The following is an 18,846-nucleotide window of genomic DNA, read 5'->3' as shown; positions in this document are numbered from 1 at the left end:
TCGAGTTGGACAGAAGTTGTACTTTACAGGCCACTTGAGTTTGACCATTTTCTGTATGTGTGTGTGTGTGTGTGTGTGTGTGTGTGTGTGTGTGTGTGTGTGTGTGTGTGTGTATTTTTTTATATTTGTGGGTTTATAGAATCCAAATCGACCATTAAATTCACCAATATTTACCATTTTACCAACAGACGCTTTTATTATTATCTAAAGCGGCTTACAGAGAAATGCGATTCTGGGGGACAGGTGGGGGGCTCACCCAGTCACCCGTCTCCTTCCTCCGGGGCCTCCAGGGGCCCCTTAACGTCCATACACCCGGTGACGTGTCTCCTTCCTCCTTGACCTCCCCGGTCGACCCACAGGTCCGCTGACGACCCGCCAGATCTTCCGCTTCAGCGAGGAGGGTCTGGTGAACGCCCGCTTCGACTACAGCTATAACAACTTCCGGGTCACCAGCATGCAGGCGGTGATCAACGAGAACCCGCTGCCAATAGACCTGTACCGCTACGTGGACGTCTCTGGCAGAGTGGAGCAGTTCGGGAAGTTCAGCGTCATCTTCTACGACCTCAACCAGGTACGAAGGGGGAAGGCGCCTCTGGGGTCAACAAAGGGAAGAAAAGGCGGGAGTAGCATCGAGGAGGGAGTGACCCAAGGTGCTCTTCTGGCCGGCCCTTGGCCTTAAAAACACTGGGTAAAGAAGTTGCGCTTGGTGTATCCCTCGCTTTGAATCATTAAGGGAGAGAGAAGATGTGCATGAGGGACCTTTTACCCTTTAGAAAATGTGTGGATATAAAATATACTGAAAAAGATCTGGAGCTTATAAGCCAGCAATATCCCATGCTCCCACAATGCATTTCAGGAGGTGAGCCCAAGTTGGGTCGTGTGCATGAGGCTGGTAAACACTCTCATAGCATTTTTTTCACACCATTATTTTGTTTGATGTATTTTTCCTTCCGTTTGATTTTTGAAGTATCAGAGGGAAATGGCTCTTCGGTAGATGCTGTGTTTAGGATTTGATGATTGGTTGGCGACGGAGAGATGGAGCCCTGGTGTAATGTATACCGTTGAGTGGAGGGAAATCACATGAGGCACAGCAGAGGCTGAAATCAAAAACGCTCCTCAAAACAGGGATCAATGCCTGCGTAAGGTGCATATTTCAGTCCAGACGAGCGACGCTGTATGGGCCGGGCAAAGGACATGCAGCACATCAGGAAATCAACCTCAGAGAGAGTGTGCATGAAAGCTAGCATGGAAGACAGAGAAACCAGACGCAGCTTAAGAAACCACTTTGCATTACCATGTGTTGCCGCTGTTCTTCTGCAAATCTGGGTTTTGTTGTGAAATAACAACACCTCTTTGCAGAGGTGTTGTTATTTTTTATAATTTTTTTTTTTTTTTTATAAATAAAAAATATGTATGCATACATTTATATATAATGCATACACATAATGTATGTACATAAAATATACATTATATTATTAATTGAGGAGTAAAATTGTACCCGTACCCTGCACCCTACCCTCTCGTTCCACCAGTGATACTACAGGTTGAAAAACCCTGCTTGGAGGATGGTGAGGCTAACCTATTTCTGCTGGCTATCGTGTACGACGATGATAAGGCTACACAATAAAGCACAACCTCGAACACACTTATTTCTTTCGTGTTTGACTGTCGCCAAATAGGAATATGAAAAAGGAGTTTTTTGGTTACTGATATTCGATTTAAAATATCCATCATTCCCAACATGTCAACAACCAACCATTTCATATTTAGCATTATTTTAAATCTAACCCTAACCCTAATTTCAAATAAGTGAAAAAATTAAATATCACCTTAACCAAACATTTTCCGACACTGACATATCCGATTTCCTCCTACAAATCCAATTCCACACGTTGTACTTTTTCCAACGCCTCTATCCCCTCCAACCCTATGCCCCAGGGTACCCCCTTGCTCCGCCCCCTAACCCCTATCTCGCCGTGTGATTGGCTGCAGGTGATCACCACGCACCTCATGAAGCACACCAAGGTGTTCAACTCGTACGGCCAGGTGGTGGAGGTGCAGTACGAGATCCTCAAGTCCATCGCCTACTGGATGACCCTCCAGTACGACGCGGCCGGGCGCACCACCACCTGCGACATCCGCGTGGGCGTGGACAGCAACGTGACGCGCTACGCCTACGAGTACGACGCCGACAGCCAGCTGCAGAGCGCCTCGGTCAACGAGCGGCCGCAGTGGCGCTACAGCTACGACCTCAACGGGAACATCAACCTGCTGAGCCATGGCACCAGCGCCAGGTACGCTATGCTCCCGTCACGCTTACGGTGCTTTGGAGGGCTGAACGATTTGGGGAAGTGATATCATTGAGATTATTTCGATCAATATTACGATTGCGATTTAGTGTGCGATTTTCCTTTTTAAAGTTCCTTTTGTCCTGTATGACCAACACAACATTGGAAGCAGTCAACATATAAACTGCTGCTTCCCTTTAGGCCAGGCTTATGTGTCGAGATGAATTGATGCATGAATTGATATTGTAACACCTTTATTGAACCATTGAATTGTAAAAGAAAAAGAAATATGAATCTTACTGATCTCCAGTCAGTAACAAAGTCCATAACAACTATGAAAAATCCCCCCTAAACAAATTTATGTTTATTTTTTTATCGAAGCCTTTGTGATTTGCAAATCGCGTTCTATTACATCTTGATGTCGGTTTGAATTTGATTAATCGTTCAGCCCTAGTGGTTTGTGTGTTTGTTGCTCGTGGGCAACTGCCCGAGCCCCAAAGAGTTGTTTGTTGTTGCTCTTGTTTCTCATCTCATCCTGTAAGATGTGGTTTTGTGTAGCTCAGCTTGCTAGCGTATCCTGTTCTTGTGTCGTTTGTGGGCTGCAGTGAAACAAGATGGATGGCTTCAAACCTCACCATGAGGTTCTAAGCAGCCACATTCAAAATAATAATTTCAAGATATTATTATACTATAAATGGAGCCTACCAATATATTATTATAGCCCCCTGTTTAGTTTTCTTTCGATGATCACAGGGCTTCGGTGAGAACTCGATTCTAATTAGTCCATCCCAGCACTCAGCGGTCTGTTATTTCTGAACAGCGGGCCGCTATCAATGCTATCAATAACAGACCGTTGCAACGGATGATTTTCCAAATTGTCAAATCCAACAGCCCCTATTCTAATAGCGGAAGCAATGGATTAATTTTTAAATCAAAATAATCTTTTTTATATTTTATAGTTGATGTCAAACGATTGAGTAAGCAGCCATGTAACGAGCGGGATAACATACAGCACGCCCGTCATCACCGCTAAATACCGCTACTGCCCCCCCCCCCCCCCCCCCCCAGGCTGACCCCTCTGCGCTACGACCAGCGGGACCGCATCACGCGGCTGGGCGAGCTGCAGTACACGGTGGACGAGGACGGCTTCCTGCGGCAGCGCGGCAACGACCTCTTCCACTACAACTCCAACGGGCTGCTGACGCGCGTGCTGAACCGCGTGTCCGAGCGCTCGGTGCGCTACCGCTACGACGGTCTGGGCCGCCGCGTGGCCACGCGCACCAGCCAGGGCCACCAGCTGCAGTTCTTCTACGCCGACCTGGCGCGACCCACCCGCGTCACCCACCTGTTCAACCACAGCAGCAGCCAGATCACCTCGCTCTACTACGACCTGCAGGGCCACCTCATCGCCATGGAGCGCACCGGCGGCGAGGAGTACTACGTGGCCTGCGACGGCACGGGCACGCCCCGCGCCGTCTTCTCCAGCAAGGGGCGCCTGGTGAAGGAGGTGCTGTACACGCCCTACGGGGAGGTGTACCAGGACACCAACCCCGAGTTCCAGCTGGTGATTGGCTTCCACGGGGGCCTCTACGATCCCTTCACCCGCTTGGTGCACCTGGGGAGGCGGGACTACGATACGCTGGCCGGCCGGTGGACCTCGCCCAATCACGAGCTGTGGGCGGAGCTGAGCGAGGAGCCGCGGCCGTTCAACCTGTACACCTTCAGGAACAACTGTCCCGTGGGGAAGGTGGAGGAGGTGACGCAGTTTACCTCTGGTGAGCTGGATGCACGCACGCACGCACGACATACGCACACACACACACACACACACACACACACACACACACGCACACACGCACGCGCGCACGCACGCACGCACGCGAGCACGCACGCACGCACGCACGCACGCACGCACGCACGCACGCACGCACGCACGCACGCACGCACGCACGCACGCACGCACACACACACACACACACAGGCCCACGCAAGCACGCACATTGATGCAAGCATGGACACGGATATACACACATTTACACATAAAGACACGCATGCACACAGACATACACACGCATGTACACAACCACACACGTATGTACACAGATACACTAAAGAATGTACGCACACAACACAGACACACACAGAAACGCACACATAATATATGCAAATATGTAACATGTGAGCGTTTGAGTTGCTAAAATTGCGCAACTCTGACAGCATTTTCCTCCGCGGCTTCAATTCCACCGATACACACGTGTGTGACTTTCTATTTTTATCTTCCACGACTACAAATTCCACTGCCACATGTGCTTTGATTGATTTTTTTGCTCCACTAATACCTTCATACTCTACACACTACACGACCGGAAGCCGATCTCGTACATTTGGAACGTCTTTACCCAAACACCTCCCCATCACCATCATACCTGACACCCGCAAATCCTCCAGTGTCCCGATTCTCACAGAGAGTCAACAGCCCCCGTCCGCCCCCCTTCACCCACCACAGCTGCAAGACCCACTCAATCACACCGATGTGCGTTCTCACATCCGCCGCTGAAAAAAGGAGAGAAAAAGAAAAAAAATACATAATTTTGCTGCTGTGATGTTCAGCACTTTGGGCCGCCTTTTCTACAGTTGGAATAAATAAGAAGAGATTCATTCTTATATCAATAATGAGAATGATGATAATTATTATGATTTGCTAGTTTATTTTTTCAGAAAGGCGAGAATAGAGCTTAACAACAGTGGGGAGACGAGATGAAGAGAAGGAGTCTATAACAAAGCCCGAGTCTGTCTCTCTGATCGTCCTGTTTTGCTGTGTTCGTTTTTTTGGTGTGGGTTTATTATCTATTTTTTCTCAGCTTTTTGTGTTCTTAACACAGACAGATGTCCCCGCCCTCCTTCACCCCCTCACTCCCCCACCCTTGGTACTCTGTTCCGGTACCCACTGCTTCCCTGGCAAACAACGTGGAAACCAAGTAGACAATAACATGAGTAGGAGGTGTTCTCATGTGTGTGTGTGTGTGTGTGGGGGGGGGGGGGGGGGGGGGGGTTTGTGTGGGGGGCAGGGGGGTGTGCATGCGCATGTGAATGTTCCATTTACTGATCATCCGGTTAATTTATGGGGCATCCACGGTTCAGATGTCCTGGGTTCTGGCACAACCTGCTCCAAACCGGCCCGGTATTCCAACTGGAGAGAACATTGACATCACCCCCAACAATGCCTTCTATTATCCCCGCCACAAATGATACCCACACACTGTGTGTGTGTGTGTGTGTGTGTGTGTGTGTGTGTGTGTGTGTGTGTGTGTGTGTGTGTGTGTGTGTGTGTGTGTGTGTGTGTGTGTGTGTGTGTGTGTGTGGTAGATGAAGTGCGCGTCTCCATCTACCAGGAACACACACACAGACACGTGTGTGTCTTTGTGTGTGTGTGTGTGTGTGTGTGTGTTTGGTAGATGGTTTGCTTTATTAGTTGTTAAGTGCATCAAAAAGGTTGACACTTTGTTAATACTGGCCATTAATTTAATATGTTTATGTATTGTCAAATATGTGCCTTACCTGTTCTCTTTGTGTGTGTGTGTGTGTGTGTGTGTGTGTGTGTGTGTGTGTGTGTGTGTGTGTGTGTGTGTGTGTGTGTGTGTGTGTGTGTGTGTGTGTGTGTGTGTGTGTGTGTGTGCATCTGTGTGTTTGTGTATGTGTGTGCGTGTGTTTGTGTGTGTGTCCAGATATTGGAAGCTGGCTGCAGCTGTTTGGCTTCCAGCTGCACAACGTGGTCCCAGGCTTCCCCAAGCCGGAGGTGGGCAGCATGGAGCAGGCCTACGAGCTCATGAAGACCCAGACCAAGACGCAGGACTGGGACTCCAGCAAGGTAGCGTTGATCAACAGGATGCTCCATCAGTACTGCATATAATAACCAACACAAATATATAAAACTATTTATAATAGAAAAAAAAGAAATATATATATATGTAATATATATATATTTTTATATATATATTATAAATAGTAGAGAAATTAATAATTATATAACCATATATAATAAAATAAATATATAAAATATTATTCTATAATTTTTTCTTATTTTACCACTTCTACTACTCAATGCCTGATGATAATATAATTAGTAATATAATTAATAGTAATATAATAATAATAATAATAATAATAATAATAATAATAATAATAATAATAATAATAGTATAGCAGTAGTAGTGGCAGAATACTGTTAATAATTACTTATTTACTAAGTTCTAAGTTTACTGAGCACTTTAATAATATATACCCAGAACATATGAACAGGGTTCTTTCTGTGAATAAAGCCTGTATCCAGAAGTACAGCGTGTGTCCTGTGACCAGGTGGCCCTGGGGATCCAGTGCGAGCTCCAGCGCCAGCTGCGGAGCTTCATCTCCCTGGAGCGCCTGCCCCTGGTGTCGCACCCCGTGGGCTCCACCTGCCACCGGCCCCTGCACCCGCCCCCCTTCGCCACGCGCCCCTCCCTGCTGGGCCCCAGCATTCGCTTCGCCGCAGCGGCGGGGGGGCGCGTCACCGCCGAGGTGATCGGCGTGGCCAGCGAGGACAGCCGGCGCGTGGCGGCCATCCTGAACGGCGCCGTGCACCTGGGCGGCCTGAGCTTCAGCGTGCACGGCTGCGACACCCACCACTTCCTGCAGTCGCGGCCCGTCGAGGAGGACCTGGCGCCGGGCCTGGGCCTGGGCGGCCGCGTGCTGGACAGCGGCGTCAACGTCAGCGTGTCCCAGGTGAGCGCCACGGTGGGCGGGCGCACGCGGCGCTTCGCCGACATCGTGCTGCAGCAGGGCGCCCTGTGCCTGTGCGTGCGCTACGGCGGCAGCGAGGAGGAGGAGCGGGCCCGCGTGCGGGAGGAGGCGTGGCGCCGGGCGGTGGACGGCGCCTGGCGGGCGGAGCGCCGGCGGGCGGAGGAGGGGGACGCGGGGAGCCGGGCGTGGAGCGAGACGGAGAAGCAGCAGCTGCTGTCGGAGGGCCGCGTGGCGAGCTACGATGGCTACTACTCGCTGCCCGTGGAGCAGCAGCCGGAGCTGTCCGACTGCCCCTCCAACATCCACTTCATGACACTCAGCGAGGTGGGGGGCAGGTAACAGAGACAACCCCCGGGTAGCTCCTCCTCGCTCCTCCCGCTCGGCCACGCCCTCCGCCCCCTCTCCCCCCCTCTCCCCCCCCCCCACTACAGCCCTCTGCCCGAGCCCATACCCTAGCCCCATACCCTAGCCCCATACCCTAGCCCCCCCCCCCCCCCCCCCCACCAAAGACTGCCTGTTTGTACTTTCACCCCAAGTTTGTCCTACTGTTTCTATACTGTATCAAAGAAGAACCGGAACACGAAGACAACAGAGTTAGAAGTAGTAGAAGAAGAAGAAGAAGAAAAAAAACACAAGGAGGTGGGGTTGCGGGTGATGGGGGTTGCGGATGGGGGGGGGGGGGGGAGAAAAAAATCATTTCCAAATGCCTTTAATTGTGACAAAATGATGGTATTTTATTATTATCGTCCAGTTTTGCCAATTTCTAAACAGTGGCACAAGCAGTGTGATTTGGCCGTGGCTTCGCTTTTTGTATCCAGACTCGCCTGGGACTGCCTGAGAGACGCGCCGGGCCGACTGACAGACGGACTCCTACTGACAGAACGACAGACTCACACACCCTTTCCCCTTGCTCCCTTCCGACGCGGTTCATTAGAGGGGTACCGCTCATCTGTCGAACTTCAGCGGACTGTGGAAGTAAAGACAGCAGGGTGAACCCCGACACCATGAGGAACGAGAAAACACCACCACCACCACAACAAAACAATCCTTATCCCGGCCTGAACTCAGATAGATCAGGAGCTCTCTGTTTGCAATTTGAGTTAAATTAAATGGTTTACCTCGGATATACTATCGTTTACATATTGTGCAAGAGAGGCCTTGTCGAGTCTCGACACCCCTTTAGAGAAGCGAAAACCTGCGTGTTTTCCCGTCTTTTTGGTGTGTGCTCCAACAGTAGTTTGTACGAGTGCGTTGCATATACTAAGAACAAGAATGTACATAGAGAGAAAAAAAAAAGCTCTACTGGAAGTGATGTTGTTCATAGGTGTCAGTATTGTTAATCAATAGAAAAATGATTACATTTTTTTGCAAAGAAATTATACATGGCTATAGTAAATATTCTCGCTGAAAAAAATCTGATTTTATTGGGTTACAGTGCTAATTAAAGTAAATATGTGTGAAACAACAGATTTCTTTTTTTTTGGTGGGTGGTGGGTGCTTGCTTGAATGATGCTCATCTGTCGTTGCTTGTGTAGTCATTTAAAATGCGCTGTACTGTGATTAGAGAGCTACATTCATTTAGGAGCAGGCCTTTAGCTCTGCGATGCCCAAAGCTAGATTGTGGATCGAACCCAAGACCCTTTCGGCTCGGGGGTTGACACCACTCAGCTACACCGCTGCCTTATCACTCCATCCTTCTCTCACATCTGCTGCCTCTTATACTTCCCTTTCTAACGTTCTACGTGAGAAAGGGAAGTATAAGAGGCAGCAGATGTGTCTCCTTTCCATCTCGGCGCGTTTGGTTGTTGCTCAGGTTGTTGTCGTCATGGTTGTTTTCGACTTTGGTCTCGTTGTTTCTCTCTGGAGGGGACATTTGTTCAAACCCCAAATATGTGCCATCGTCATCCCCTGGGCTGAAGGGGCGCGAGGTGAACGATGCGTGCCTGAAACCCTCCCCAACCCCCCCTGTGTGTTCCTGTCAGAACATAATGCAGGAGAGAGGGAGGGAGGGAGGGAGGGAGGGAGGGAGGGAGGGAGGGAGGGAGCAAGGGAGATGGAGGGGAGGGAGTGAGGGAGAGGGATGGAGAGGGAGAGAGGGAGGGGAGGAGAGGGAGAGAGAGAGAGGGGAGGAGAGGGAGAGAGAGAGAGGGGAGGAGAGGTAGAGAGAGGGGAGAGGATGAGGGAGAGGGAGGAGAGGGAGAGAGGGGAGAGGGTGAGGGAGAGGGAGGAGAGGAGGGGAAGGGGAGGAGAGGGAGAGAGAGTGAGGGAGGGGTTGAGAGGAATAGGAGAATATGACAGCTGAGGCCAGGCGACCCGGTGGTGGGAGAAGAGACAGGGCACGACCCCTGGAAGTCGGATTCAGCCTTCTCCTCCACCTTCGTGATCCGGCGCAGGAGACTCTCTCCCCACCTGCTGTCATTAGCCCGGAGCCAATCACAACCACCGAGCACGTCCGCCTGCCGACCCTACGCCTAGCCACCATTTAAAAAAAAGAAAGAAAAAAGAAACTGAAAAAGAAACAAAAGTTTGAAATGAAATGTGTGTTTAATTCCCCCCCCCCCCCGCCGCCCCCCTCATCCTCCCACACACAATCACACACAAACAGTACGCACACACACACACACACACATCCAGGCCATCTGCCCATCATTAATGTTTGCGTAGCCTCGCTCAGCGCTGTGAACGACAGAGCGAGAGCTCTAACTGGGAGCAGGTGAAGACGGGATAGCTTCCTTAAGATGCTATCCAACACCTTGCCTTTCAAACCATATGCTCCGCTAGATGTTGTTCCAACTAATGTGTATGGCGGCGTCGGCGGCAGCCGCGCTCCGCTGAACGAGACGGAGGGAATCGGTTGCTAGGAGACAGCCGCACTTTTCCCCGGGAAAAATAAATATCTGCGCTGAACGGATGCAATCTACTCCCTCCTCCCCTCCCACACCTCCTCTCGCTCTCCTTCTCGTCTCGCTGTGTTTCTTTCCGAGTCGCTCCTCTCTGTCTACATGTCAATCACAAGAAGGGGAATGATACATTATTTTCTATTTTATGAGAGTCCGTCTTTCCTTCCGTGGGAAATCAGCATTTCAATATGTCAAATTGAATTTTGGTAAGCCATCATATGGAAGGTATGGAGTTGCTGCGCGTTTGTCTCCCACCTTATTTAAATCGATTATATCCTCCGATGCGCTTTCCTAGGCCATCTACTTTCCTGAATTGTGAAGAGAAAAATAGCATAATATCACTTGCTTACTAACGTGTGTGGTAATGAATATTAATTTCATCCAAGTTCTATATTTCACGTTTAAACCACAGATAGGCCATATTGGCCCATTAGTAATTATTGGCTATTTATCTTGCCACAAACCCAGGGGAAATAACAACAGACGTTCAACAAACACGTTTTGTTTATTTAATCCAAAATGAAACACCAGGATATTGTTGATATTTGTAAGACAAACGCAAACAAAGTAAAGAAATAAAATCCAGCCATCACACTATTAACAATATTAACATTTAACATTTACAATAAACCCCTTCCCCAACCACCGACACAGAAGCTCCCCAGCGAGTATCCCCTACCCACTGGTGTTGCTCCGTGGGCTTTTATTTTTTCTTTACACATTGTATCTTATAGCGCAGCATGATCTTGCTGTATCTCTTGTCCGGTGGGGGATTAGGCTCGCTGTAGGCGGACGGCACGTCCATCGTTTCACGCTTCTCGGTGACCTCAGCCCGGATCTTCTGGGCCAATGACCAGCGATCGGGGGTGACGGGGAAATACAGCGGTATCGCAATCCCTTGGTCAGGTTTCTGTAAGGCCAGTATCAAGTTTGCGATATTCCGGAAATGCCGTTTTTCCACACCATCAGCGGTCTGAGGAAAAGGAGAGACGGGGGGGGCAAGTCGTCAGACGCTCGATCGGCCATCGCTACATCAAACCCCTGGGGGGGGGGGGGGGGGTTCTCTCTCTCTCTCTCTCTCTCTCTCTCTTTCTCTCCCTCTTCATATTCCTTCCTTTCTTCTACTCTTCCTCCTCTTCGTCTCTCCATCCCTCCCTCTCTATCCTTCTTTCCCTCTCCCTCATCTCTCTGTCTCCCTTGTTCTCTCTCAATCGAGTCTTCTCTCCTTATCTCTCCATCCTCTCTGTCTCCCAGGTCCTCCCTCTGTCTCTCTCCATCTTGCTCTCTCTTTCTCCTCAATCCCCCCTCCCTCTCTGTTGCTGAAATGAGTCCTTAACTCAAACAGATTCCACTCATCACAAACATCAGATTCTTAAAGGATTCTGAGGATATTACATTGTTCCATGCTGCTGCCATTTTTTGACGTGACATTTAGGGTTGCTTTCACAAATACTACCAGGACTAGCATTAGTTACATTTCAAGTTAATCCACTTTTCTAAGACCCTAGCTTCCGACTGTAAGGCAAGTTCACTATTCCAACACCCCCTGTAAGCCAAGTTTGCTTTGCGGAGACCCTAGCTTTGCATGTGCACTGCCCAGTTTTTTGTTGAAGATTTTAAAATAGGGCAGATTTACTGAGCCTGAAGGGAGCCTCCACATCCAGATCGGTCTTTGGTAATAAAAAAAAAATTCTGCATGGAGCTGTCTTACTGGAACCAACAAGAGATACTGGCCAACCAGAGATATAGGGGTATTTATTTCAGGATCTCTCGATCACATCAGTCGATCCGAGAATAAGCATTCAATATGATGGCCTCGTCGTCTACAAAGTCAGAGGATAGACCTGTCCTAAAGCTCTTCCAGGAAATGGATCCGCTTTTACGTTTGTTTTGGTGTTTCAATGCGTTAGAATTGAAATGCTGAATAAGAGAAGCATAACTTGAGCATAACTCTTTCACATGTTTATTTATATATTCAGAATGTTTAAATATGTTTTTGCATATCTTTCGAGAATTTGATCCCAATGGGGGAAAAATAAATCAGATATTTTTTAAGCAATTCTGCACTTTTGGACCAATGTAGTTAAATGACATGAGTTGATGTGTACGACGGCAGCAGAGATGGTTTTAGTAACCTTCCAGCCATCGTTCCCCCTTGGTGTCTGCCTTGCGTAAGAGGACACGGAAACATCTATCAACAGGATTCATCAATATTGTTTTTTTCTCTAACATTGATCTTTGCAGTTGTACACAGTTTTATCCTAACCGTATCAAAGATAACACGGGAACAGACCTGTGTTAAAAAATATATAAATCGGAAACTTCTAAATCGAATCAATCCATTACAAAACAATAAAGTGTAAAAAAAACAACTGAATAAAGTATTACCATTTTGTCAACTAAGGACTTGTATCATCTGTGAAGGGGGAAATAGAATAATGTATTTTCTTTCAACCTTTCCTGAAGACGTCAGGTATTTTGAATAGTGAATATCTAAAAGCAATCTATTTTATGGCGTTACGTAAAATATTTGAAATGCAAATTCAATCACTGCGCCTCATGGCAATGTGTTTTAGATAGTCTTTCTCTCCATCAGCCAATCACAGCCTACAGGACTTCCATCTCTGCTTCCCCACAATATTTCATTAAAAGGATTGATACGAGAATAATAGAAGCTTTTATTGAGCTTTTGGTAATATTCATGTAACTTAGCTCTCTCTCCTTCTCCATTATATTGATGCTGTCAGTAAAGGGACAGAAGTTTGTGTGTGTGTGTGTGTGTGTGTGTGTGTGTGTGTGTGTGTGTGTGTGTGTGTGTGTGTGTGTGTGTGTGTGTGTGTGTGTGGGTGTGTGTGTGTGTGTGTGTGTGTGTGTGTGTGTGTGTGTGTCTGCATATGTGTGTGCATGCATATGTATGTGGGTGTGTGTACACATGTGTGTTAGTGTGTGTGTGTGTTTGTGTGTCTGCGTATGTATGTGCATTAATACAGTATGTGTGTGTGGTGTGTGCACATGCGTGCATATACGTGTGTGTGTGTGTGTGTGTGTGTGTGTCTCTGTGAACATGTGTGTGTGTGTGCACATGTGGGCATATATCTGTATGTGTTTGTGTGCGTGTGTGTGTGTGTTGAATAGTTTTTCCAATGACGTTCAAGGTTTTACATGACGTCTCTATTAGCTCTGTTTCTCACCTCACTCCTTTGATCACAGGTCAAATTAGTTTTTGAGTCATTTATCTGGCGCCCATCTCGAAAGTGTCAGGTTTATTTAGGAACAGGAGAGCGATAGGCCTCATGCGTCATGGATTTAGACCTTTCTAAAATTAGATGCCTGATACGTTGGTTAACCCTTCATAACATTTCTGAAGACCGAAGGTCACACACCAAGTTTTGTCTATAGCATAATGAGAGCCGCGGTCGGAAAAAGCACAGAAGGGCAGAGAGAGAGAGAGAGAGAGAGATTGAGCAAAAGAAAAGTCTTACATCTGCTGTCCATGAGCCGTCCACATCCAGCCGCAGTCTGTATGTGTAGACAAAACCCTTGCACCTACGGACCACAAAGAAAAAAAAAGTTATTGACATTATTCGGTTTTATTTATGCTTTATCTGCACAATGGCCCCCGCCCCCCCACCCCACCTGAAACAAAACAAGTATGCAAAAAAGTTTAGCCGTGTGTGACAAAAATAAATAAACAAATAAAAATTCCCAGCAAATCAGACGGCGTGCGGGACTGTTGGGACGACGGTAACAGCCTGATAGAATTGAAAGATCTGCTGAATTGGCACTGCAGCCGCAGAGTACTTGTGCCACCATTGCACCACTGGAGACAGATATTGCGTCCGTGTGTGTGTGTGTGTGTGTGTGTGTGTGTGTGTGTGTGTGTGTGTGTGTGTGTGTGTGTGTGTGTGTGTGTGTGTGTGTGTGTGTGTGTGTGTGTGTGTGTGCGCCACATGGTCTTGTATCTGTGTGCATGGTCGTGTGCATGCACCTATGCCTGTGTACCTTTGCATGTGTGTGTGTGTGTGTGTTTGAGTGTGTGTGTTGTACTCACAGCACGCACAGACAGTAGACCCCAGGCATGGTCTCGCTGTTGCGGATGAGGTAACAGCCTTCCCGTCCGTCCTGGCCCAGCCGTCGCTCGCCTTCCTCCTTGCCGATGGCTTTGTGGTAAACAGACAGCTCCTCCATCACCCTGCTGTGGGCCCTCCCTCTAAAGTCCCTTCCACCTTGTGCTACTGCTCCGCCAAGGCTTCCCCCCCTCTCTCTCTCTCTCCCTCTCTCCCTCTCTCTCTCTGGCCTCTCCTCCTTCTGTTGTCTCTCGCTCTCTTCACCCTGTACGTTCTCCCGGAGGCCTAGCCCTTTCTCTGGGTTGCCGGTGTGTCCAGGTGAGGTCCCGGGGTTCCACTTGGCGAGGTAAAGCCCCAAAAGGTTGTCGGCGGCGCCGTTGACACGATGTCAGTGGACGCTCTTTCTGACTCTTCTTCTACGCTCTACAAAATGCGAGAGCTGGCAAGCCAAGTGTTGGACCCCCTCACCAACCTGCACCACCTGTACCGCTGAACTGGCACGGCCTGCTGTGAACGCTTACTGACTGACACTGTGTGCGAGGTGTCATCTCTTGCTCTCTCTCTCTCTCTCTCTCTCTCTCTCTGTCCCACAGTCTCTCCCGCTCATTCTCTTTCTGTCTGTCTCACTAATTTTTTTGCATAAGGAAATGGTGGTTGATGGTATGCAGGAAATGACCTCGGCATGACTCAACAGCTGGTTATTAGAAAAAAATATCACAAGCGTGAAAGTGTTTCAATGGCCTTTAAGATCCAGAGGCTTCAAGTTAATTTGTCACTTATATCATGAAATGTACGTTAAACTTTATATAGTCCTATGAATAGCCCTCTACCTCCAACTCACGTTGCCAGCGACAACAACACAGGGTGGAAAAACATGTTCCCTGTCACAACTCACTGATCTGTCTTATAATAAACATGTGGCTAAGACAACCCCACCTGTTCCTGCGCCTCGTGAAGGATGGTTAAGTGGGGATTTTAAACAGTAAAGCAAAGCAACTCTTCACATTTGTCCAATTTGTGTTAAAATGGATATATAGATTGTGGCATGTAAATAGAGTCAACTGATGAATAAGTGGGCCTATTTAAGGGACTGATTAATTGATTGATTGGTCACTCACTGAAAAGACCGATGATGGAGTCGTTCAAAGTCCGACCTATAGCTTTGGTTTGTTTTATTTGTGCGCCGTGCAGTATATTATTATTTAAGATCTGGGAGCTCCTCAGTCAGCGACATGGCGTTAGGCCTATTTGTTCAGTTAAATGGAACCAGTCGCACTTGTTAACATAATCCCCCTGACTACTCTAACGTGTGGTAGGCTAGTCGAGAACAGCGAGGTCAGCCCTGCGGTTGTACTGATGTAAAATCACACGATATTCTTTTTTTGTCAAATTCATTTGGGAACCGGTTTTTATACATTCAGAATTGTACATGAGTCATCTGTCTGTGTCTCAGCCTTTTCTCCCGTGGCTCAGACAGATCATGAGCACAGGGACCTTGGGGCTGTATCTTCAAACGCGGCCATTGGCAGCCATATGTCGGCAGCACAATGGCGCCCTCCAGTGGCATGATTTATTAGTCCTTTATTATCTCACTTCCTATTCAAAATCGTTTTTAATGTAAAAACATAAAATAAAAATAACGAATGTGCATTATTGCTAAAAATAGGAATATGTGTTTCATAATTTGCAGCACTTGAATCCAAACTGTGAAAATGCACCCAACCAACTGGCATGATGATGGTCGTATCAGCAGAGCTCAGTGTTGCCACGGTTTGCCTTATTGGCTCCCGGTCCACAGACAAGACAGGCCAGGGTCAATGCAGAATGTGTCCAATCCATACAAGACACAGATAGCAGAGCGCGATAACTCATCGATTCGCCGGAGACTCGCAGATCAGACCTGAATGTCAACAAACAGAAAGTGAACCGGAGACTGCGTGTCTTCATAAATACGTCAAAACGCCCGAGATTGTTGTAAGCGGAATTGATACGTGCGGAATGCATGATAATGCAGTTGGTGTTTGTGTGTGTGTGTGTGTGTGTGTGTGTGTGTGTGTGTGTGTGTGTGTGTGTGTGTGTGTGTGTGTGTGTGTGTGTGTGTGTGTGTGTGTGTGTGTGTACGTCGGCCCCATCTCCCCCCCACTCTGGTCCATCTGTCTGGGTAATAATCCGTGACCTCTCACATTCACAGGTGTGGAATGCATGCCGGCCTGGGCCCAGCTGCGGGTTTGTCTGGGGGTACAAGATAAACATTGATTAGGCACAATGACGCACGGCCATAATAATCAACCACTGACAATAAATAAATCAACGTTTGTTTGAGAAAATATGAGTCCTTTATTTATCATGTTGATGTGTCTAAAACGATGATAAAAAAACAAAATAATAAACGGTGCGGTGATAGCTTTTGCCCTTGAAGACGTGGATATATTTCAGACAAACCCCGCCGTGTTTTTCACCGTTATTTTCACCCGTCCCCGAAACACCCGATTCATAAAAAAATACTGGCGTAGTAGGCTAAGAGTGAACATTCCTTCTCCCTTATATGTCACACGAGACCTTTTGCCCCCCTGTGTGCTCCTATGGAATGTCTCTCCGTCAATCATTAATTACCCGCTAAGTGTAACTCAAGCATCACACTTAATACAGTTCAACAGTCTCTCGACGACGCTGTGGAAACTCTCTTGTCTCTGGGAGCCGCGGCAGCAGAGGCAGATCGCAGGGAGGGGGGGTGGGGGGGGGGGGGGGGCGGGGGGGGGGGGGCAAGAGCTTGAAAACCCCCCAAAAACGGAATATCCATCAGTGTATTCCCGGCGCCTCAACCAGGGCCAGGTCCTTGAGGTCACTGAGTTTCCGTGAGAAGGAACTCAGCCGGGTGCTGAAGGAGCCCCTCTTCTGGTCGCCCAGCTCCCCGCGGGGGCTCAGGCACGCACACAGCCCCTTGCACAGGGCCCCCAGCCGGCCCCGGAAGTGGTTCCCGATGAAGCAGTAGAGCACGGGGTTGACGGCCGAGTTGGAGAAGCCCAGGCACAGGGCGAGCGCCGTGAGGTTGTGGACGCACCAGTCCAGCAGGCAGCCGCGCAGCACGCCGTGGCTCCTCAGCAGCTCCAGCAGCGTCAGACAGTGGAAGGGGAACCAGCAGAGGAAGAAGGCCAGCACCACCGCCGCCACCGTCCACAGCACCCTCTCCAGGCCCCCGCCCTCCAGGGACCTGCCCCGCCGGGACCCGGCCGCGTGCGCTCCACGCTCCGCCTCAACCGAGGCGCCGGGGGGTCGCTCTGATTTACCGTGGCCCTGCTGGGAGTCGGGGGGCCCCGGGGGGCCGCCCAGCCTCGCGCCCCTGCCCGCACCGGCCAGCAGATGCCGGCCGATGACGCAGTAGCAGGAGGAGAGCGCCACCAGGGGCAGCAGGAAGGCCAGCGCGATCTTCATCCAGGCCAGGCCCTGGTACCAGTTCTCGTGGGGGTAGAACATGGCGCAGACCTCCACCCCCAGGGTCTCGTAGTGGCTCGTGTCCCGCAGCACCAGCGTGGGCGTGGTGCACAGCCAGGCCAGCCCCCACACCACCCCGCAGGTGACCTTGGCCCGCCGGGGGTCCCGGCAGCTCTGGGAGCGCAGGGGGTGCACGATGGCCAGGTAGCGGTCCACGCTCATGCACACGATGAAGAAGATGGAGGCGTAGAGGTTGAGGTGGAGGACGGCGCCGCACAGCTTGCAGGCGAGGCGTCCGAAGGGCCAGTGGAAGCCCAGGGCGTAGTAGACGGCCCACAGCGGCAGGGAGAGCAGCAGGAGCAGGTCGGAGACGCACAGGTTCAGCATGAAGGTGTTGGCGACCGTCTGGCGCGCCCTGCCGTCCTGGGCCAGGACGTACACGGCCAGGGCGTTCCCCACGATGCCCACCAGGCAGATGACGCCGTAGAGCGCCGGGATGAGGGTGCTCTGCGGCACGGGGGGCCACCCGGGGCAGTCGGAGGAGCCGTTGAGGAGGTCGGCGGGGAACGGGGGGCCGGCGGTGGAGTTCAGGAGACTCTCCATGGGCGGACGCGGGTGACTTTATGGGGGGCGGTGTCGGTCTTTGATCGGTGTGTCTTTGGTCTGCGGGGGGAGGGGGGAGGGGGGAACACAGGACAATATCGGAGGTCTTCAACTTCTGCCAAAAAAGACCTCACATCGTTGTTCAACTTTGTCATGGCTTAGTCTCTACTTTGTGAGGAAATCTAATTAAAAGCTTTCCCCGGGTACGTCAAATACATGTAAATGAGCTTTTGTAGCGATTAGATTACAGGGGATGATGTCTGGGCCCAAATAATGGGGGGAAGTCATCAAATGAACAGCGTTGGAGAATGATTCATGGTCACTGATACATGAAGGAACATTATTAATTAGAGAATCCGGTCTTTAAATTTAAAAATTATCACAATATATGATAAAACGAACCATATATTCTTCAATACACAACATTATGGGTTGAATATCAGCATCGAATGAACAAGTAATTGATATATATAAGTAGTTACGCAGTTTATTTTTTGGCAATACCAGCTATCATAAAAAAAAAACAGCAATAAAATGAAACACACTAGACTTTTTACCCACAAACAATACAAATATCAAACTTTATTACCTTTTGGTGCTCCAACTCCCCGTCCGGGATGTCCTTTTTCTTTATTTTTTAAAGGTCTGCTATGAAAAAGTCCATTCCTTGATAGTGTTTATGGTTTAGTGGTCCTCAAGGTAAGATTAGTATGACAGGCCCATTCACTGTCCCCCTGTCCTCTGGCTCTAGGCTCGGGGCTCTGGGTGTGTGTGAGAAAG

The 18,846-nt window shown here is 49.2% G+C and overlaps 3 protein-coding genes across 3 annotated transcripts in view; 1 reads left to right on the top strand and 2 right to left on the bottom strand.

The window, feature by feature from the left end:
• Positions 1 to 7,403, top strand: part of LOC130390265 (teneurin-1-like) — a 185,852-nt gene extending 178,449 nt beyond the window's left edge. Inside the window, exons 17-21 of the mRNA XM_056600127.1 lie at positions 360 to 571; positions 1,993 to 2,294; positions 3,357 to 4,063; positions 6,014 to 6,156; positions 6,645 to 7,403. Coding sequence (XP_056456102.1) covers positions 360 to 571; positions 1,993 to 2,294; positions 3,357 to 4,063; positions 6,014 to 6,156; positions 6,645 to 7,403 — 2,123 coding nt within the window. The remainder of the gene's footprint in view (positions 1 to 359; positions 572 to 1,992; positions 2,295 to 3,356; positions 4,064 to 6,013; positions 6,157 to 6,644) is intronic.
• A 2,697-nt stretch (positions 7,404 to 10,100) lies between these two features.
• LOC130391043 (SH2 domain-containing protein 1A-like) lies at positions 10,101 to 15,975 on the bottom strand. Its single transcript, XM_056601227.1, has 3 exons — positions 14,016 to 15,975; positions 13,447 to 13,510; positions 10,101 to 10,937 (listed from the first exon to the last, which is right to left on the bottom strand). The coding sequence occupies exons 1-3, from the start codon at positions 14,150 to 14,152 to the stop codon at positions 10,668 to 10,670; spliced, it is 471 nt and encodes a 156-aa protein (XP_056457202.1). The 5' UTR covers positions 14,153 to 15,975; the 3' UTR covers positions 10,101 to 10,667.
• An 842-nt stretch (positions 15,976 to 16,817) lies between these two features.
• The window catches only part of LOC130390579 (type-2 angiotensin II receptor-like), a 2,037-nt gene continuing 8 nt past the window's right edge, over positions 16,818 to 18,846 (bottom strand). Inside the window, exons 1-2 of the mRNA XM_056600617.1 lie at positions 18,656 to 18,846; positions 16,818 to 18,126 (exon numbers count right to left, since the gene is read on the bottom strand). The exon at positions 18,656 to 18,846 is cut by the window's right edge and continues 8 nt beyond it. Coding sequence (XP_056456592.1) covers positions 16,831 to 18,066 — 1,236 coding nt within the window. The 5' untranslated portion in view covers positions 18,067 to 18,126; positions 18,656 to 18,846 and the 3' untranslated portion in view covers positions 16,818 to 16,830. The remainder of the gene's footprint in view (positions 18,127 to 18,655) is intronic.

This window comes from Gadus chalcogrammus, chromosome 10 (assembly GCF_026213295.1).
Source record: "Gadus chalcogrammus isolate NIFS_2021 chromosome 10, NIFS_Gcha_1.0, whole genome shotgun sequence".
In the NCBI taxonomy this organism is placed as follows: Eukaryota; Metazoa; Chordata; class Actinopteri; order Gadiformes; family Gadidae; genus Gadus; species Gadus chalcogrammus.
Note: the sequence above shows the minus strand (reverse complement) of the source record. Positions and strands in the feature narration are given on the sequence as shown.

Coding starts and splice junctions, on each gene's coding strand:
- LOC130391043 (XM_056601227.1), bottom strand. CDS start 14,152: ATGGAGGAGCTGTCTGTTTACCACAAAGCCATCGGCAAGGAGGAAGGC. Junction 13,511..14,015: donor GTCTACTGTCTGTGCGTGCT/GTGAGTACAACA, acceptor TGTGGTCCGTAG/GTGCAAGGGTTTTGTCTACA. Junction 10,938..13,446: donor ACGGCTCATGGACAGCAGAT/GTAAGACTTTTC, acceptor CCTTTTCCTCAG/ACCGCTGATGGTGTGGAAAA.